Source organism: Leucoraja erinacea, chromosome 8 (assembly GCF_028641065.1).
Source record: "Leucoraja erinacea ecotype New England chromosome 8, Leri_hhj_1, whole genome shotgun sequence".
Taxonomy (NCBI): Eukaryota; Metazoa; Chordata; class Chondrichthyes; order Rajiformes; family Rajidae; genus Leucoraja; species Leucoraja erinaceus.
The window spans coordinates 52,243,652-52,261,437 of NC_073384.1; the positions used below are offsets into that span (position 1 = coordinate 52,243,652).

The following is a 17,786-nucleotide window of genomic DNA, read 5'->3' on the forward strand; positions in this document are numbered from 1 at the left end:
CAGGGGTGGTGGGAAAAGAAGATAGGATAGTGGCATTTAGAAAGGTATATAGATATGGAGGAAATGTGCAGGCAGAGATGATTAGTGGAACTCAGCATTATGTTCAACACAGACCTTTGGGCTGATGGGGATTATTCCTGCACTGCAGGGCATTTGATCTGATGTTATCACAAAGCTGTGTGCACATACAGTTATGCATGTGCAATATAGCACACTCTTCATTGTAAAACTCAGTCCTCTGGTATTATTTCCTCACTGAAAGTGATGATTTTAAGTGTCCAGCTATTACTTAATTCCTGCAAGAGTGAAGTTCTATTGGACCAAAACAAAATCATTATTGCCAATTCAAGCCTGAAATGACCCCTAAATATACACATTTATGACTACAATGAGCCATGAAGCCACAAGGGGTAAAGTGATTTATTGCAGGGTTGTAAGCTGGTGCAATAAGTGGCAAAGCTTTATCATATGATGTTCCTAGTGAAGTTAATCTGCAAGACATATAGTTGTTCAGTTAACTCGAGGCAAAGAGCACATTTAGTGAATTTGTAAGAATCCCAACATCTTCCTTTCTTTTCTCTATTTCTCCCAGCAATTGCAGATATCCACAATCTGCTGTTTCCAGCTTGATCTACACAAATTTCAGTGCATGCGGAACAGCACGGCCATTTTAGGTCAATATCTTGCCCATGAATTTGAAAATCTTTCCACTATCTACAATGACCAATAGAGGAAACTAAACTTACACAGTCAAATGTTTGCCTGAATGCAACCAGGAATCACATTAAATAGCGCCAATGTCAACCATTAAGAGAGCATTTTTTGGGATAGGTTTAAGAATGTGTGTTCTCAAACCTACCCAAATATATTTTCTTGCGAAAGCAGTAGCTCCCTTGGCCCTTCTAGATTTACTCAGTTACATTCTTTCCATAATAAAAATTACTTGACATTTTTTTTAAACTATTCCAGACAACATTAGAAACAATACAGAAAACATCAATTGCAACACATAGAAACATAGAAAATAGGTGCAGGAGTAGGCCATTTGGCCCTTCGAGCCTGCACCGCCATTTAATATGATCATGGCTGATCATCCAACTCAGTATCCTGTACCTGCCTTCTCTCCATACCCTCTGATCCCTTTAGCCACAAGGGCCACATCTAACTCCCTCTTAAATATAGCCAATGAACTGGCCTCAACTACCTTCTGTGGCAGAGAATTCCAGAGATTCACCACTCTCTGTGTGAAAAATGTTTTTCTCATCTCGGTCCTAAAATATTTCCCCCTTATCCTTAAACTGTGACCCCTTGTTCTGGACTTCCCCAACATCAGGAACAATCTTCCTGCATCTAGCCTGTCCAACCCCTTAAAAATTTTTGTAAGTTTCTATAAGATCCCCCCTGAATCTTTTGCATTATCCCATCTTGCTATTGATATTATTTTGAGAGAAAAGGTGTTAAGTCCAAGAAAAATAAAATCAGATCAGTTTTAACAGTCAGGAGATCTGCTGTTTTATGCTAAGTTGTGCACAGCGCAAGGATGGCAAGTAATTGAAATTCCATATGTTTTGCCAATTATTAATCTAAATAAAATATATTAATAAAGAATGTTATTGCAGTTCTCAAAGTATTTAATTATATTCAAATCCGGTTTATTTGGATATAACATACCCTTGAGTTTAGGTGTGTTTAACTACATTGCATTCAGAAAGTATTCAGACCCCTTCACTTTTTCCATATTTTGTTACGTTACAGCCTATTTTAAAATGGATTAAAATCATTTTTTTTAAATTATCAACCTACACACAATAGGTACCATGGTTGACAGTCCATGTCAGAGCAAAAACCCAGCCATGAAGGAATTGTATGTAGACCTCCGAGACAGGATTGTGTCAAGACACAGATCTGGGGAAGGGTTTAAACAATTTCTGCAGCATCGCAGGTCCCGAAGAGCACAGTGGCCTCCGTTATTCTTAAATGGAAGAACTTTGGAACCATCAGGACTCTTCATAGAGCCGGCCGCCCAGCCAAACTGAACAATCGGGGGAAAAGGGCCTTGGTCAGGGAGGTGACTAAGAACCCGAGTTGCTCTGTGAAGATGGGAGAACCTTCCAGAAGGACAACTAGATCTTCAGCACTCCACCAATCAGGCCTTTATGGTAGAGTGGCCAGACGGAAGCCGCTCCTCAGTAAAAGGCACATGAGAGCCTGCTTGGAGTTTGCCAAAAGGCATGAGAAACAAGATTCTCTGGTCCGATGAAACCAAGATTCAACTCTTTGGCCTGAATGCCAAGCGTCATGTCTGAAGGAAACCAGGCACATGCCGTCATAGTAGGCAAGGTAGGCACTGCTTACCCTGACTAAAATTATAAAATGGTAATTATTAAATATAAATAGTAAAGGTAAGGGGGAATTATGCCTACCTAAGAGGTCGATCTCTTAGGTAGGCATAATTCTCCCGTGCCTTTCATCCGCAGTACTTGTAATACGCAAAACTATGTGCAGCTCACGTACCATCGATGCTTTTTCTAGCCATCAATGACAAGGGGAGCCGAAGGCAGCTGAAATTTTGCCTTCGCACCGTGAACAGCATACTGCGTATGTGCAGCAGCCTACTGCGCAAGCGCAGCGCAAGTTTCTTGGCGGGTTTTTCAAACACGCGCGATCAAGGGACCAATTGACCAAGTAGCCACCGAGCTAATTCCCTCCCCGGCCACAATGCGGTGGCTCCGCGCCCAGAGCGCCGCGGCAGCGGTCAGTGAGTTACTGGCATGATCCCTGACCCCCTCCTTCTCAACGCTCCTGCTCTCTCCGCAACTTTGCCCCTGGCCAGACTCCCCACATGCTGTGAAAGGAACTCTCCACCCAATTGGTCCCTTTAACTAGTATTGTCATTCAATAAGATCACAACTGATTCAACTTGTCCCGGTGTGCTCCCGTTTTTCCTACCATCTCTTTACCTGCCGTCACCCTTCACCGCCCCCCATCCATTCAGTAATTCAGAATGAAGGAGATTTGGCAGCCTTGGGCAAATTGAATTGTCACTTTATTTATTTATTTATTTGTTTGTTTATTTTGAGCTTGAGAAATTCTATGTCTCGCCAGCCTTCTTTCAAAATTTAGCAACTCAAGATGGGAGTGCGTCTTCGACACAGGTGTGTCTTCTTTGCCAGGAAATACGGTACTTTACGGAGAGGAGAACAATCTGCACATGTGCGGTTTAAGGTTTTTTAAAAGCTGACTGACTGCCTACCTTGAGTAATTACTCAGGGCACATGCCTGACCTGGCCAATACCATACCTACAGTGAAGCATGGTGATGGCAGCATCGTGCTATGGGGAACTTCTTCAGCGGCAGGAACTGGGAGACTAGTTAGGATCCAAAGAAATGTGAATGGTGCAAAGTACAGAGAGATCCTTGATGAAAACCTGCTCCAGAGCTTGCTGGACCTCAGACTGGGGCGGAGGTTCATCTACCAATAGGACAACGACCCTAAGCACACAGCCAAGACAATGCAGAAGTGGCTTCGTGACAAGTTGTGAATGTCCTTGAGAGACCCAGCCAGAGTCCGGACTTGAAGCCGATCGAACATCTCTGGAGGGACCTGAAAATAGCTATGCATCGACGCTCCCCATCCAATCTGACAGAGCTTGAGAGGATCTGCAGAGAAGAATGGGAGAAATTACCCAAATACAGGTGTGCCAAGCCTGTAGCATCATACCCAAGAAGACTTGAGGCTGTAATCGCTGCCAATTTACAAAGTACTTGTAAAGGGTCTGAATACTTTATATAAATGTGATATTTCAGGGCTCTTTTAAATTCTTTGCAAAAGATTCTAAACACAGGGAGAATAAAATTTATTTAGAGGGATTGCAGAGGTTAAGGAAAACCAAAGAATTTAATCCATTTTAAAATAAGGCTGTAACGTAACAAAATGTAGAAAAAGTGAAGGGGTCTGAATACTTTCCGAATGCACTGTATATGCTTGATATGTGGTTGGGTCAGTCCAAATTAAACCCCCTCTGCCCCCCCTCCCTCTGCCATCTCTAGGGTGTGGTGAATATGGGGACCTATGGGTGATGTGGTGAAGTATTGCGTTCGGGAACCAGTCCTCCTCTGTGATGCTGTGCCACCCCCCCCCCCCCCCCCCCCCCCCCCAACCCTACTCCCTCCCCCCCCCCCCCCCCCCCCCCCCCGCATTTAGGGGACGGGACCCAACGGGTCCCCCTTGATCTAGTTTAACATTAAAATCCAAGATTTAAAATAGATCTGAAGGAAAAGTGAACGAGCTAATAAAATGAGGGTGTGGGTGTGGTGTGTGTGGTGTGTGGGTTAATGTGCAACCTGAGGCAGGACAATTGTACAGCTGATTGAGCTTTGTCTCCCAACTACAGGAACCACTAATCTTGACCTTTGGTGCCATCTGTATGGAATTTGCATATTCTCCCTGTGACCCCATCCATTTTGTTCCACACCCTAAAGACTAGCAGGTTATAAATTAATTGTAAACTGACTTGAGCTTCTTGGCGAGGACTAGAATCTGCACAAGAGTTGATGGAAACACAGGGAGAATAAAATGGGATTTGTAGAGGGAGTGCAGAGAAGGTTCACCAGACTGATTCCTGGGATGCCAGGACTGTCTTATGAAGAAAGACTGGATAGACTTGGTTTATACTCTCTAGAATTTAGGAGATTGAGAGGGGATCTTATAGAAACTTACAAAATTCTTAAGAGGTTGGACAGGCTAGATGCAGGAAGATTGCTCCCGATGTTGGGGAAGTCCAGGACAAGGGGTCACAGCTTAAGGATAAGGGGGAAATCCTTTAAAACCGAGATGAGAAGAACTTTTTTCACACAGAGTGGTGAATCTCTGGAACTCTCTGCCACAGAGGGTAGTCAAGGCCAGTTCATTGGCTATATTTAAGAGGGAGTTAGATGTGGCCCTTGTGGCTAAGGGGATCAGAGGGTATGGAGAGAAGGCAGGTACGGGATACTGAGTTGGATGATCAGCCATGATCATATTGAATGGCGGTGCAGGCTCGAAGGGCGAATGGCCTACTCCTGCACCTAATTTCTATGTTTCTATGTACAATGGACTCTTGATCCTTGACATGAACTAAATATGCTGTATATCTCTATTGATTAAAGAATCTCATGACAGTATCCGGGCCCATATGTATTCCTTTGCCAACATAGGTGGAACAGAAAAATTGTGACTTCTAACAAGTGTATTTCTTGGGCATTGGTGTTGTTTCAGTTAGTGCTATGTTTTCTATAATACCGATGAGTAGATTTCTAAAGTATTTAAATGGCTCTGCAGAACTTGGGGATATGCTGAGATTGTGAAAAGAGCATTGTAATTTGATTTTCTCCACTTGCTAATGTCTGCTTCCCAATTTCCCCGAGTTACTTACATTATCAACAGCCATCCATTGCATGCACAACATCTTATATAAAAAGGTATTTACAGCATATTTTCTTAATGAAATGCTATGTTACCTTTCGTTCAATGCAGATTTAAGGTGGGTTATCAACTAATGATCAAACCAAATGGCTTGATTTTTTAAGTTTGTAGTTTTTATAATCATGTATAATGTCATGAATCCTCAAAAGCATATGTCACCTCTAAATAGCCTAAAGGTTGGTGTGTCATCCACACATAAAAACATTTTAAAATAATACCACACGTTTAAGTTTTACCTAGGATAGCAACAACTTCTTCGTCTTGAATTACTTCCAAGGACCCAGAAACCACAAAGCAAAGGCTGTCAACACTTTCGCCTGCGTGATAAAGTAAATCTCCTGGAGCACTATGAATGGTTTGAAACTCCATTGCCAGAGCTCGTAAACAGCCGTCACTTGCGAGTCTAAAAGCTGGATGTTCTTTGAAGACTTTACGATTTAAATGAACACAAATGTCTGCACGCATATCCTTAGGACAGATTTCGAGAACCTAATAAGGGGAAAACACAAATAGATCAATAGTTGATTCATAATTCATTGTGTATACTATTTTATAGATGTCATACATTATAATTATAAAGAAAATATTTTGCACACAAGCTTAATGGAACACATTAAACTACCTCCTCAATTATCAACACAATTTTGTTCACGACCAAATCGCCAATATAATTATAAAAAGGATAAGAATCTTCCCAAAAGTCTATAAATTGAAACATTTCTGGACGATGCATTAATATTTCAAAGACTAAACAGTAGGAGACTGATGTAAATATTTTTAACAGCAAGTAGCAATTATATCTCTAATTTTTACATTCAGACTATGGCTTATAGGCTAGAGATAATGTGATGATCTATTCATATGAAATTATTAGATAAAAACATCAATACAACTGTTAGCAAATTAAACTTGTGCAAATGTGGAGCCATGGTTTAACTGCACACAACGCAGTAGATTTAGCTCAACATTTAAGCAAACATCATTGGAATAATAGCTTACACACACAGAATGCTGGAACCCAAACCTCCGGTAACTATACTGAATATCTGAGAGTTTTCTATTCATTCAGTACATCTATTAGTGAACTTCATAATCGGGAAAGATGTAAAATTGTCCTCTATGGCTATTTTATGTTATTGCACAAAATTAAGATTTACCCACTCTGTGACTCTCAAGGACATTCTGCACTTGTATATTCAAATCTGTGATTCATTTTATTTTTAAAATTCAACTTAGTAAAAACAACAGATTTCAATCAAATAGGAGGCAGCAAAACGCGACTGGAAGGCAGAGATCCACTCTTGTAAATGTAGAATTACAAGTTGCGGGATCAGGGTGGGTGGTTATGAGGGTGCAATGCCTTATAACTATAATGCTACGAGGGAGGAACCCAGGGATTAAGACAGAGTAAATACCTGAATATATGGTGCAGATCTGGAGGCTTACAAAATGGGAGATTTGGATGTGAGCAGTGCAATAAACCACACCAGAAAGAATAACCATTTGGAAGCAAAATTAGTACATTATATTTGGCAAAAAGCAAGACATGACACCCATTTTAAAATATGCTGTAAAGCATATATAAAATATATATATATATATTCTCTTATTAGTTTAGTGCATTTTTATACCTTTTCAGTATCAATTCCTTTAGACATTGACCAAGTAGAAACAATGTAGTCCATGACACGTTCACTCAAGCCTTTGGGCACCTGATAGAGCTTCAAAAAGTCTCGGACACAGTTCAGCATCTCATGATATCTGTTGCTATTAGCATACATTTGTTGAAAGATCGTTGTCACATTACCAAATATGGTTGCATACAAGAGAGCTGCAAAGAAAAGAGATGGCTGGTATCAACAAATAGTTAAAAGCCAATAAATAAATAAAATATTGAAAATGGAATTTAAATTAGTTATTTTTCTTTCCCATATTAATTATTGAAACGCAATTTGGAAAGGGCATCTATCTGTCTGTTTCCCTCCACAGTTGCTGCTGGCCCACTGAGTTCCTCTAGCAGACAAAAGTGCTGGAGAAACTGAGCGGGTGAGGCAGCATCTATGGAGCGAAGGAAATAGGCAAAGTTTCGGGTCGAAATGTTGCCTATTTCCTTCGCTCCATAGATGCTGCCTCACCCGCTCAGTTTCTCCAGCACTTTTGTCTACCTTTGATTTTCCAGCATCTGCAGTCCCTTCTTAAAGAGTTCCTCTAGCAGTTTGTTTTTTACTCAAGACTCCAGCATTTGTGGTCTCTTGTGCTTTAATGCAATCCCACCTCACCCTCTTCATTCTCCATTACACCACCAATTCTTGGCATCACCTGCAAACCCTCCAATGCATATTAACAACATGATTATCTGAATAATTAATATAGATGATCAATAGTGGACCTAGCACCAACCCCTGTGCCTCACCACTGCTCACAAATGTCCAATCTAAATAATAGCCCTCAAGGCCTCACTCCCAGGCTGCTCCAGAGACTCTGAGCGCTCAAGAGAATTTATGAACAATTCAAAGAGTTTAAAGAAAAAACAAACTAAAGAATAAATTTAACAGATATAAAAGTTAAAAGCATTAACAATAAATAGCAAACAAAACCCTGCTTGACAACACTCAGTCAGCCTCTGGCAAATGGCACATACATTTCAGACAGATATCTAGAGATAGTCTTTTACCATCCACAAGTACTCTAAAAATTCAAGTAGATTTACAAGTAACAATGAAAACCTAATTTAAGGCTATACAGTTTTCCCTTAAGTCAGGTTATGCGAGCGTCTATTAATCTTTGGGGACAACCCTCGGCAAACACAAATAGTACACTATCAAAACTGACTGGAAAGAGACCCTAGCAGGGATGACAGTGGAACAACAATGGCAGGTATTTCTGGGAATAATACAGAAGGTGCAGGATCAGTTCATTCCAAAGAGGAAGAAAGATTCCAAGGGGAGTACAAGGCGACCGTGGCTGACAAGGGAAGTAGGGACAGTATGAAAATAAAAGAGAAGAAGTACAACATAGCAAAAATTAGCAGAGGCCAGTGGATTGGGAACGTTTAAAGAGAACCAGAAGATAACTAAAAAGACAATACGGGGAGAAAAGATGAGGTACAAAGGTAAGCTAGCCAAGAATATAAAGGAGGGGAGTAAAAGCTTATTTGGTATGTGAAGAGGAAAAATTAGGTAAGACAAATGTGGGTCCCTTGAAGACTGAAACAGGTGAATGTATTATGGGGAACAAGGAAATGGCAGACAAGTTGAACAGGTACTTTGGATCTGGCTTCACCAAGGAAGACACAAACAATCTCTCAGAGGGACTAGTGACCAGAGGACCTAGGGTGAGGGAGGAACTGAAGGAAATTCACATTAGGCAGGAAATGGTGTTGGGTAGACTGATGGGACTGAAGGCTGATAAATCCCAGGGCTTGATGGCCTGCATCCCAAGGTACTTAACGAAGTGGCTCTATAAATCGTGGATGGATTGGTGATCATTTTCCAATGTTCTATATTGGAATTCAGGATCAGTTCCTGTGGATTAGAGGGTAGCTAATCTTATCCCACTTTTTAAGAAAGGAGGGAGAGAGAAAACAAGAAATGATAGACCAGTTAGCCTGACATCGGTGGTGGGGAAGATGCTGGAGTCAATTATAAAAGATGAAATAGCGGAACATTTGGATAGCAGTAACAGGATCGGTCCGAGTCAGCATGGATTTACGAAGGAAAAAACATGCTTGACTAATGTTCTGGAATTTTTTTTGAGGATGTAACTAAGAAAATGGACAAGGGAGAGCCAGTGGATGCAGTGTACCTGGACTTTCAGAAAGCCTTTGATAAGGTCCCACATAGCAGATTAGTGGGCAAAATTAGAGCACATGGTGTTGGGGGTAGAGTGCTGGCATGGATAGAAAATTGGTTGGCAGACAGGAAACAAAGAGTGGGGATAAACGGGTCCCTTTCAGAATGGTAGGCAGTCATAAGTGGGATACCGCAAAGCTCAGTGCTGGGACCACAGCTATTTACAATATACATGAATGATTTAGATGAAAGTAACAATTAGCAAATTTGAAAGTAATTAAGAAAGTAATTAAAAGTAACATTAGCAAATTTGCAGATGACACAAAGCTGGGTGGCAGCGTGAACTGTGAGGAGGATGCTATGAGGATGCAGGGCGACTTGGGCAAGTTGGGTGAGTGGGCAGATGCATGGCCGATGCAGTTTAATGTGGATAAATGTGAGGTTATCCACTTTGGTGGCAAGAACAGGAGGGCAGAATATTATCTGAATGGTGTCAAGTTAGGAAAAGGGGAAGTACAATGAGACCTGGGTGTCCTTGTTAATCAGTCACTAAAAGTAAGCATGGTGGGCTGAAGGACCTGTTTCCGCGCTGTATTTCTAAACTAAACAACTAAACTAAACGGTGACTATTTAGATTGCTTCATAATATGGTACAATTGAATGATTAAGGAAGAGACTAGATAAATACTTATCAAAACAAGGAACTGCAGATGCTTGTTTACAAAAGACACCGAGTGCTGGAGTAGCTCAGTGGATCAGGCAGCATCTCAGGAGAACATGGAATAGGTGATGTTTTGGGTCGGAACCTTCATCAGACTGATTATGGGGAGGGGGCTGACAGGTAATAGGCTGGCTCAGGTGAGGACGATTATTTGGTAGGCACTTGGTTGGACAAAGGCCAGAGATGAGAAGACAGAAGATTGAAGTGTGAGACAAAAGGATTGAAGAGTTGTGAACTGTGAAGCTAGAGGATAGGATGCAGGTGGAAAGGGAAGTGGCGGGGGAGGGGCGAAATAGGTGCGAGTCCAGGTGGGCCAGAGGGGAGAGAGAAAAATGGGGAGGAAGAGGTTAAATGGGGGAAGAAGGAAGAGGGGTGGATTATGCAGTTACAGTACCTAAAATTGTACCTAGAATTCAATATTCACACCATTCGGTTGTAAGCTATCTACACTGTATGGGGTGTTGTTCTTCCAGTTTGCTTGTGATCTCACTGACAATGGAGGAGGCCGAGGATAGAAAAGTCAGTTTGGGAATGGGAGGAGGAATGGTTAGCATCTGGGAGCTCCAGGCCTTGGTGGACCGATTGTAAGCATTCAGCGAAAAGGTCGCCAAGTCTACACTTGGTCTCCTACACAATCCTTTGGTCAAACACCTTGTTTCTTTCATCTCTGGCCCTTGTGCAACCATCTACCTTGCAAATAATCCTCCTCACCTGTGCCAGCTTATTACTTGCCAAGCTTTGACCTGCCCCATCTCTCTTCCAGCTTTCTTACCCCCTCCCCGCCCCACAATTAGTCTGAAGAAACATGGCCTATACATGTTCTCTGGGGATGCTGCCTGACTCACTACTCCAGCACTATGTGTCCTAGATAAATACTTAACAGCTGAGCAGCCATGCTCAATATTGCACAAACAAAACCCACAGGAGGCTATCCAGGTTTTTATAAATAAAGATTTGCACTTAAACAGTGCACTTAAACAAATCCAGTCTGAGACGTGTCAATAATTCATAGATGCTACCATCAAATTTAATCTCTACAAGTAAATGCAGAAGCCTATCTGCACTTAAAAACCCTCAGCTAATAAGTTGGAACATAAAGTGCTGAGTAACTCAGTGGGTCAGGCAGCATCTCTGGAGGATATGGCTAATAAGTTAAATTGTTTTGGTATAATTGATTGAAAGATTAAGTTATGAATGAACGCCCTTCTGTTTCAAATAGTGACAAGGAATGTTTAATGTGCGCATGCATGCATTGATGTGTAACCGATTAACAAATCAGCCCCAATATCAGCACCTGGACAAAGTAGCACCTCTTCAACTTGGATTTGTACGAAGCCCTTCTTTGAAACCTATAAATTGAATCTTCTCACTCAAAATAGTAAATCAGACCTATACTACGGAATCATATTAAAATCTTGTACTTTCATGCATTTCCTATCTACCTTCAATTCCACTGCCCTAAAAACTGTCTTAATTACCAGGCTGCTTTAGTTAGATGCATTTTAATGGATCATTTAAAGTTTGTGCTTTGCAGACTTTATGCCCTTGAAAGTAAACTGAATGTAGATTTGGAGGCAGAACTACATTCAGATAGTACTCATTTTCTGGGAGCTTCAAGTGTCAAAAAGGGCATCCATGCTACCTGCGCACACTTGGGCCACAAGCCACAATAAGTGCTATGACAAAGAAGCTATGTGTGTGTTGTCAAATGCACAGCATTTTGGCCCATTGAATGGGTCCACCCTGCAGGACTCATCATCCATGCAACCTCACTTCAGTCCCATCTGGCCACTTACCACACTGAGTGTTCTGGCAATAGACTTATCAATCTCAAAGACAGGCCCGACTCAATTAAAGGAGCAACCTATGATGTTACCCGAGAAAGCAACTGGAGACCAAGATGCTGTGGCTGAAGACCCAAGGTACGCAGAACAATACAGCACAGGAATAGGCCCCTTAGCCCACAATGTCTGTGCCGACTATGATGCCAATTTAAACTACACATCTGCCTGCACGTGGTCACTATCCCTCCATCCCCTGTTTGTTAATGTTTTTGTCTAAATGCCTATTATCAGATACGGGGCTGCCAACTCTCACGCATTGAGCGTGAGAGTTACGCATTTCACAAAATTCTCACGCTGATCACAAATTTCTCAGGTGCTGGAAGTTCAAAATAAAGCTCCCCGGGCATCGCCAAGTCTCCGCTCACTCCGGATGTTGTCGCCGCTTCACTGACTGACACACTCTCACACACACACACACAAGGTTCAAAGGGATATGGGCCAAATATGGATGAATGGGACAAGTTTAGATGGGGCATCTTGATCTGCATGAACAAGTTTGGATGAAGGGCCTGTTTCCATGCTGTAAGACTATGACACATTATAGAAAGGGTGCAATTGCTCTGGAGAGGATCCAGGGGCGATTTATGAAGGTGTTGGCAGGGCTGGAATTTTTTTTCACTTTGAAGAAAGATTTGATAACTGGGATTGTATTCTCTGCAGCAACGGAGGTGAAGAAAAAACTTAGTTGAGGTGAATAATATTATGAGAATAGGACCTCTTTTGCTTAACAAAGAGTGTAGGAAGGAACTGCAGCTGCTGGTTTAAACTGAAGATAGACACTGAAAACTAGAAAAACTCAGCAGGACAGGCAGCATCTCTGGAGAGAAAGAATGGGCGATGTTTCGGGTTGAGGCCTTCAGACGAAAGAGGTTGAAAACCAGCCATAAAACACAATGACTGGAGATGTGTGTTATCCAACTAAGGGCAGAAATCGGAATCATGTATTCATCTTTATTGACGTGACACCCTAATAAATATATTACAGAAAAAATAATTTAATGGGGTGGCACGGTGGCGCAGCAGTAGAGTTGCTGCCTTACTACCACATGGGTTTCTCTAGATATTCTGGTTTCTCCCACATCTGAAAGAAGTGCAGGTTTGTAGGTTAATTGGCTTCCGTAAATTGTCCCTGGCGTGTAGGATGGAACTGGTGTATGATAGATTGCTGGTCGGTGTGGACTTGGTGGGCTGAGGGGCCTGTTATATATAAATTATATATTTGTGTTTTATGGCTGGTTTTCAACCTCTTTCGTCTGAAGGCCTCAACCCGAAACATCGCCCATTCTTTCTCTCCAGAGATGCTGCCTGTCCTGCTGAGTTTTTCTAGTTTTTAGTGTCTATATATATATATATAAAAAACCTTATTCATACCTAATCCAATTTAAAGCATAAATGTTGCATTCAAGTGTAAGTTAAAAGACTCGCCACAGTGTGCACCAGATTGCACAATTTCAAGCTGAAAAATGCAAAAGCTCCCTACCAAGACACTCCCCCCCCCCCCCCCCCCCCCCCCCCCCACACCATCCCTCCCCTCGGTCGCTACGCGCTCACTCGCTATTTCTCACTCTTAACTCTCACCCAATGTCGCCAGCCCTGTATCATTATTATGCCTAAATGTCTATTAAACATTAGTATCATCATATCTGCTTCTACTACTTCTGCTGCAGCACATTCCACAGACCAAGCACTGTCTGGGTTTAAGAAACACTTGAAAGTTTGGACCTAATCCCTCCTTTGTCCTACCAAGGCCTAGCCCATCCCAGAAAAAGCACATGACTGTATATCAGAGGCCTAGAGACATGATACCCAGAGACCAAAGACCCAAGGCAGGTTGGGCATGGTTCAATCTTCTGGGCCCAAGTTCAGAATCAGGTGCAAATCCAGTTCTAAACCCAGGTATACTGCACTGATGGGCATGTATCTGTCACTGCAAAACTGGTTCAACATGGCAGATACAGGACTGTCACTGTGTAACACTAGAGTACATTATTAGAGGGCAGAGTTCCATCATTGTGTAAAACAAGTGGTGGAAAGGAACACTGTGAAGGCAGTGTGAAGCATGGCTACAACATATGGAGCAGCAAGAAAGAGGAGAAATATGTTATGCACCTTTACACATGGTTACAACTATTATCTGGTTTTGCATACTAAATTAAAATGTTTTGCATATGTGATCCCCAGAAATAGTTTTAAATCTGACTTTCACCACATTTTAGTTGGGCACCATTGATATTTGTCACTGACCACCCACAAGAAAGATGTGCTACAGACAGATCAGGCATCAATTTTATGCCAGTGCTCGCATTTTGTTTAACATTCCAACTAACGCCCCCTCAAATACAGACAACTAATCCTACACACTACAGAAGTTAATGTTTTTGCAGGTCCTTGTGGTTTTGAACTTTCCTTCTCCAATGGATGGCAGTTGATTTTCTGCATGGGAAACCGTTGGGTTTCGTCCAATTACCTTGCACGACAAAGATCCTGATCCAGAGACGACACTGCACTCAGCACTCTCTCAGCATGGGCAGTGCCAGTCCAGGCTGACTGGCAAACATGGAGCTGTGGGTGGTGTGGACAAACGCCTTCTCCCCGAGCCAGAACAGCAGTTATGCACTTCACAAAGGAGTTGTCTTTTGTGGCAGCTGGCACCTGCCCTCACACCTCCCCTGTGTGCTGTGTTGCTGCTGTGTTGACAGTGCTGCAACATGACAGTGAGTATTGTACAAATCCTTTGAGTGGAGTGTTGATCTTAATTGAATTGTTGGCAATGTGTGCAAGTTGTGAAATAATAGAGCAGATCTTGCAGATGTTCCTACTGGTGCACTAAAAGCAGAAATGTTTCCTGACTGATAGAGGTTGTTTGCAGGCAAGTGATTAAGTTGTGATGAATTGACCACTGCCTGCATCCAAGTCCCAGTCCACAGAGCTAGACTTCTGGCATTAAGTTCGGTAACTAACTGTCTCCACTATTTTCCAACAGTGTGAGGGGTGCCTCCCTGTAGACACTGGCCTTCACATTTCATCAAACTTTGTAGAGCCTGAAAATCATAGTGGTTGCTCTCTTCTGAGCTTCACATTTTTCCATGTGGAATTCGGTTGCAAGTCTGCCACTTCTCCAAGCACAACATTGCACTGCAATGCACTGCATTAAACAGCACAATGAAATGCTGGCAACCTTTGATTAATGCCAACTACTCAAAACATTTTCTTCTGTTAATTGAATAATCTAAGGCAATGTATATTGCAAGTAACCATGACTGGACTAATAATCAGGTAAATCAGCAAGAAGCACGATGATGTCTCCCCAGCATCTAACGGGCAGCAGGCCAGGACAACCTCTCACTGCTGCCAGATATCAGGAGACTATTAAAAGACACAAATGGAATTGGAATGCAACATTTAACCAAACCACAGATTTGCTAAACATGATTCTGGCAAACCAAAAGCACCCTCAAAGTGTTATCATACCTGAGGATTTCTTCCCAGGTTATTTTGGGCTCCAGCAAATCCATTCCTGTCTGGTCAAATCTCTAAAAGATTTGCAGGCACAAAGAGATTCCCTGGTATCCTTTCCCTGGAAGAACTTTTTTCACGTACTAGTGGGGTTGGCATAGTTGCCACGTGACCATGTTTAGTTTTCGCCTCAGTATGTTCCACTGAGTTGGATGATCAGCCACAATCATATTGAATGGCGGTTGTTAGGCTCGAAGGGCCGAATGGCCTACTCCTGCACCTAATTTCTATGTTTCTATGTTTCTATGTACTAGTGGGGTTTGCATAGTTGCCACGTGACCATGTTTATTTTCGCCTCAGTGTTCCAGTTTCTCCCCACAATCCAACGATATGCTGGTTGTTAATTTTATAGTATGTAATTAACCTACCACAGTGTAGCAATAGGAGAAGGTAAGGGAGGGAATGTTAATGGGCATGTACAAGAATAAATTGGTTACAGGGAACTAAATGAGGGGGGGGGGGGGGGGGTTAGGATTGATGTAATTGCTGAAAGCAGGCAAGAGTCTATTAAACGATTAATCTATGTGGCAAGGAAACAGAGTAACTCAAGTAGCATCTCTGGGTCAGGACCGACCTTACTCAAACATTGTCTCTTTTTATAAACCAACATCTGTACTTCCTTGTTTCTACGCCTGTCTTTATTTCTTGCATGTTTCATTCCATCCTCATACAATAGTTTTAGAATAATTGCATCAATATTTAACATTAATCTGTTAACAAAGAGAGCTTGATGCATGCATAATTAATGAAACCTGACATACTATTTATTCAATCAATAAATGAGGCTCCTAAAAGCAGCCCGATTTTACATAAATTATAAATTCCCCATCACCTTGAGCAATCATCCAGGTGACATCTAGTGGTAAATGCACAGAAAGATTGAGCAATACTCATCATACCCCTAGCGTAATAATCTGGAAATAATTATTTTACTTATGCCTCCCTTAGAAATTTTAAAAATTCTTAATATCGAGGTGGTTATGTTAGGATGTTGTACAGCTTTAACGATTTGGTTCTATTAACATAAAGGAACTGAATTTTTAAAGCAGCTATAATGTGCATTTACTAATATTGATCTGATGTCAAATTTCTAAGCACAAATTTTCATATATTTTATATAACAATTATAGAAATAATGGACCAAAGGGTCACATGTCAATTCAGTGTGGCTGATTGATCTTATACCACCTTGCAGCCAAACCCATATCCCTTCTTTTGATTCAAGTCAAAAGTGTTCAATCATCATATGCATCATGAATGGAACAATGACATCCTTACTAAAGGGCCTGTCACACTGTACGAGGTAATTCAAGAGTTCTCCCGAGTTTTCCCCTGATTCAAACTCGGAGAATGTCCATAGCTGGTCCGTAGGAATTCGTGGATGTCTAATAGCGGCTTGTACGGGTAATGGTAGATACTCTGGAAAGCCGGGTAAACTCGTTTTTTCAACACTGTGAAAAATGTCCACGAGTAAAAAAATACTTGTGATGAAAAAAACTGTTACTTTTTACTCGTACGAGCCACTATGAGACATCCACGAACTCCTACGGACCCGCTACGGACATTTTCCGAGTTCGAATCAGGGGAGAACTCGGGAGAACTCTTGAATTACCTCGTACAGCGGGACAGGCCCTTAACTGCAGGATTATAGGTACAATAACTCAACAATGCAATAATCAAGTGACCAACAGGTCCTTCAGCCCACCGAGTCCATGCCAACTAGCGATCACCTCGTATATTAACCTACTCACACTAGGGACCATTTTACAACTTACACGTGTGTATCAGAAATATTGAATTCAAACAAAGAAATCAAACCGATGTGTCATGACATTTTCCAAATAATCACAGAATGCTTTAACCGAAAAATGTTAAGGTCATACATCTTCCCTGTACATTGCAAAACATTAGAAAATCTTGGCCAGCCTTCCAGATAGTGTGCCAAGGAGAGCAATCATTCCGTGCACTATCAAATCACAGGAACCCAGCAGAAATTTACTCACAAATTACAGAGGTAGCATTCAAAAGGGAGTGACTTCATTGCCCGCAGGGCTATCCCTGATGTCCTTGAAGTCATCAGTGGTGAGTTGTCCTGTTTGCCTCCCCAAAGCATAATCAACTTCCTCAGCAAGCTTGTCAAGGCTGGATATTCAAAATCAATCTTGATGTGGTTGTATCAGTAGCAGGGTGTATGCAAGCTATAGGAGCTCATACATCATCATAAACCATCTCCTGCCATTTGATTCTGTACGGATACTTCACCTTTGTACCTCCAAAGACGTAGATGAATGGTAAATGGCTTGGTAAATGTAAAAATTGTCCCTAGCGGGTATAGGATAGTGTTCATGTGCGGGGGTCGCTGGTCGGCGTGGACCTGGGTGGGCCGAAAGAGCCTGTTTCCGCGCTGTATCTCTAAACCTTTGGTTTAATTATCAGCAATTACAGCTGGA

At 41.9% G+C, this 17,786-nt stretch overlaps 1 protein-coding gene across 1 annotated transcript in view; it reads right to left on the bottom strand.

Moving 5' to 3' along the window:
- The window catches only part of kcnh1a (potassium voltage-gated channel, subfamily H (eag-related), member 1a), a 201,243-nt gene that overhangs the window by 124,564 nt on the left and 58,893 nt on the right, over positions 1 to 17,786 (bottom strand). The window contains exons 8-9 of the mRNA XM_055639701.1: positions 7,096 to 7,295; positions 5,701 to 5,953 (exon numbers count right to left, since the gene is read on the bottom strand). Of these exons, the coding sequence (XP_055495676.1) occupies positions 5,701 to 5,953; positions 7,096 to 7,295 (453 nt within the window). The remainder of the gene's footprint in view (positions 1 to 5,700; positions 5,954 to 7,095; positions 7,296 to 17,786) is intronic.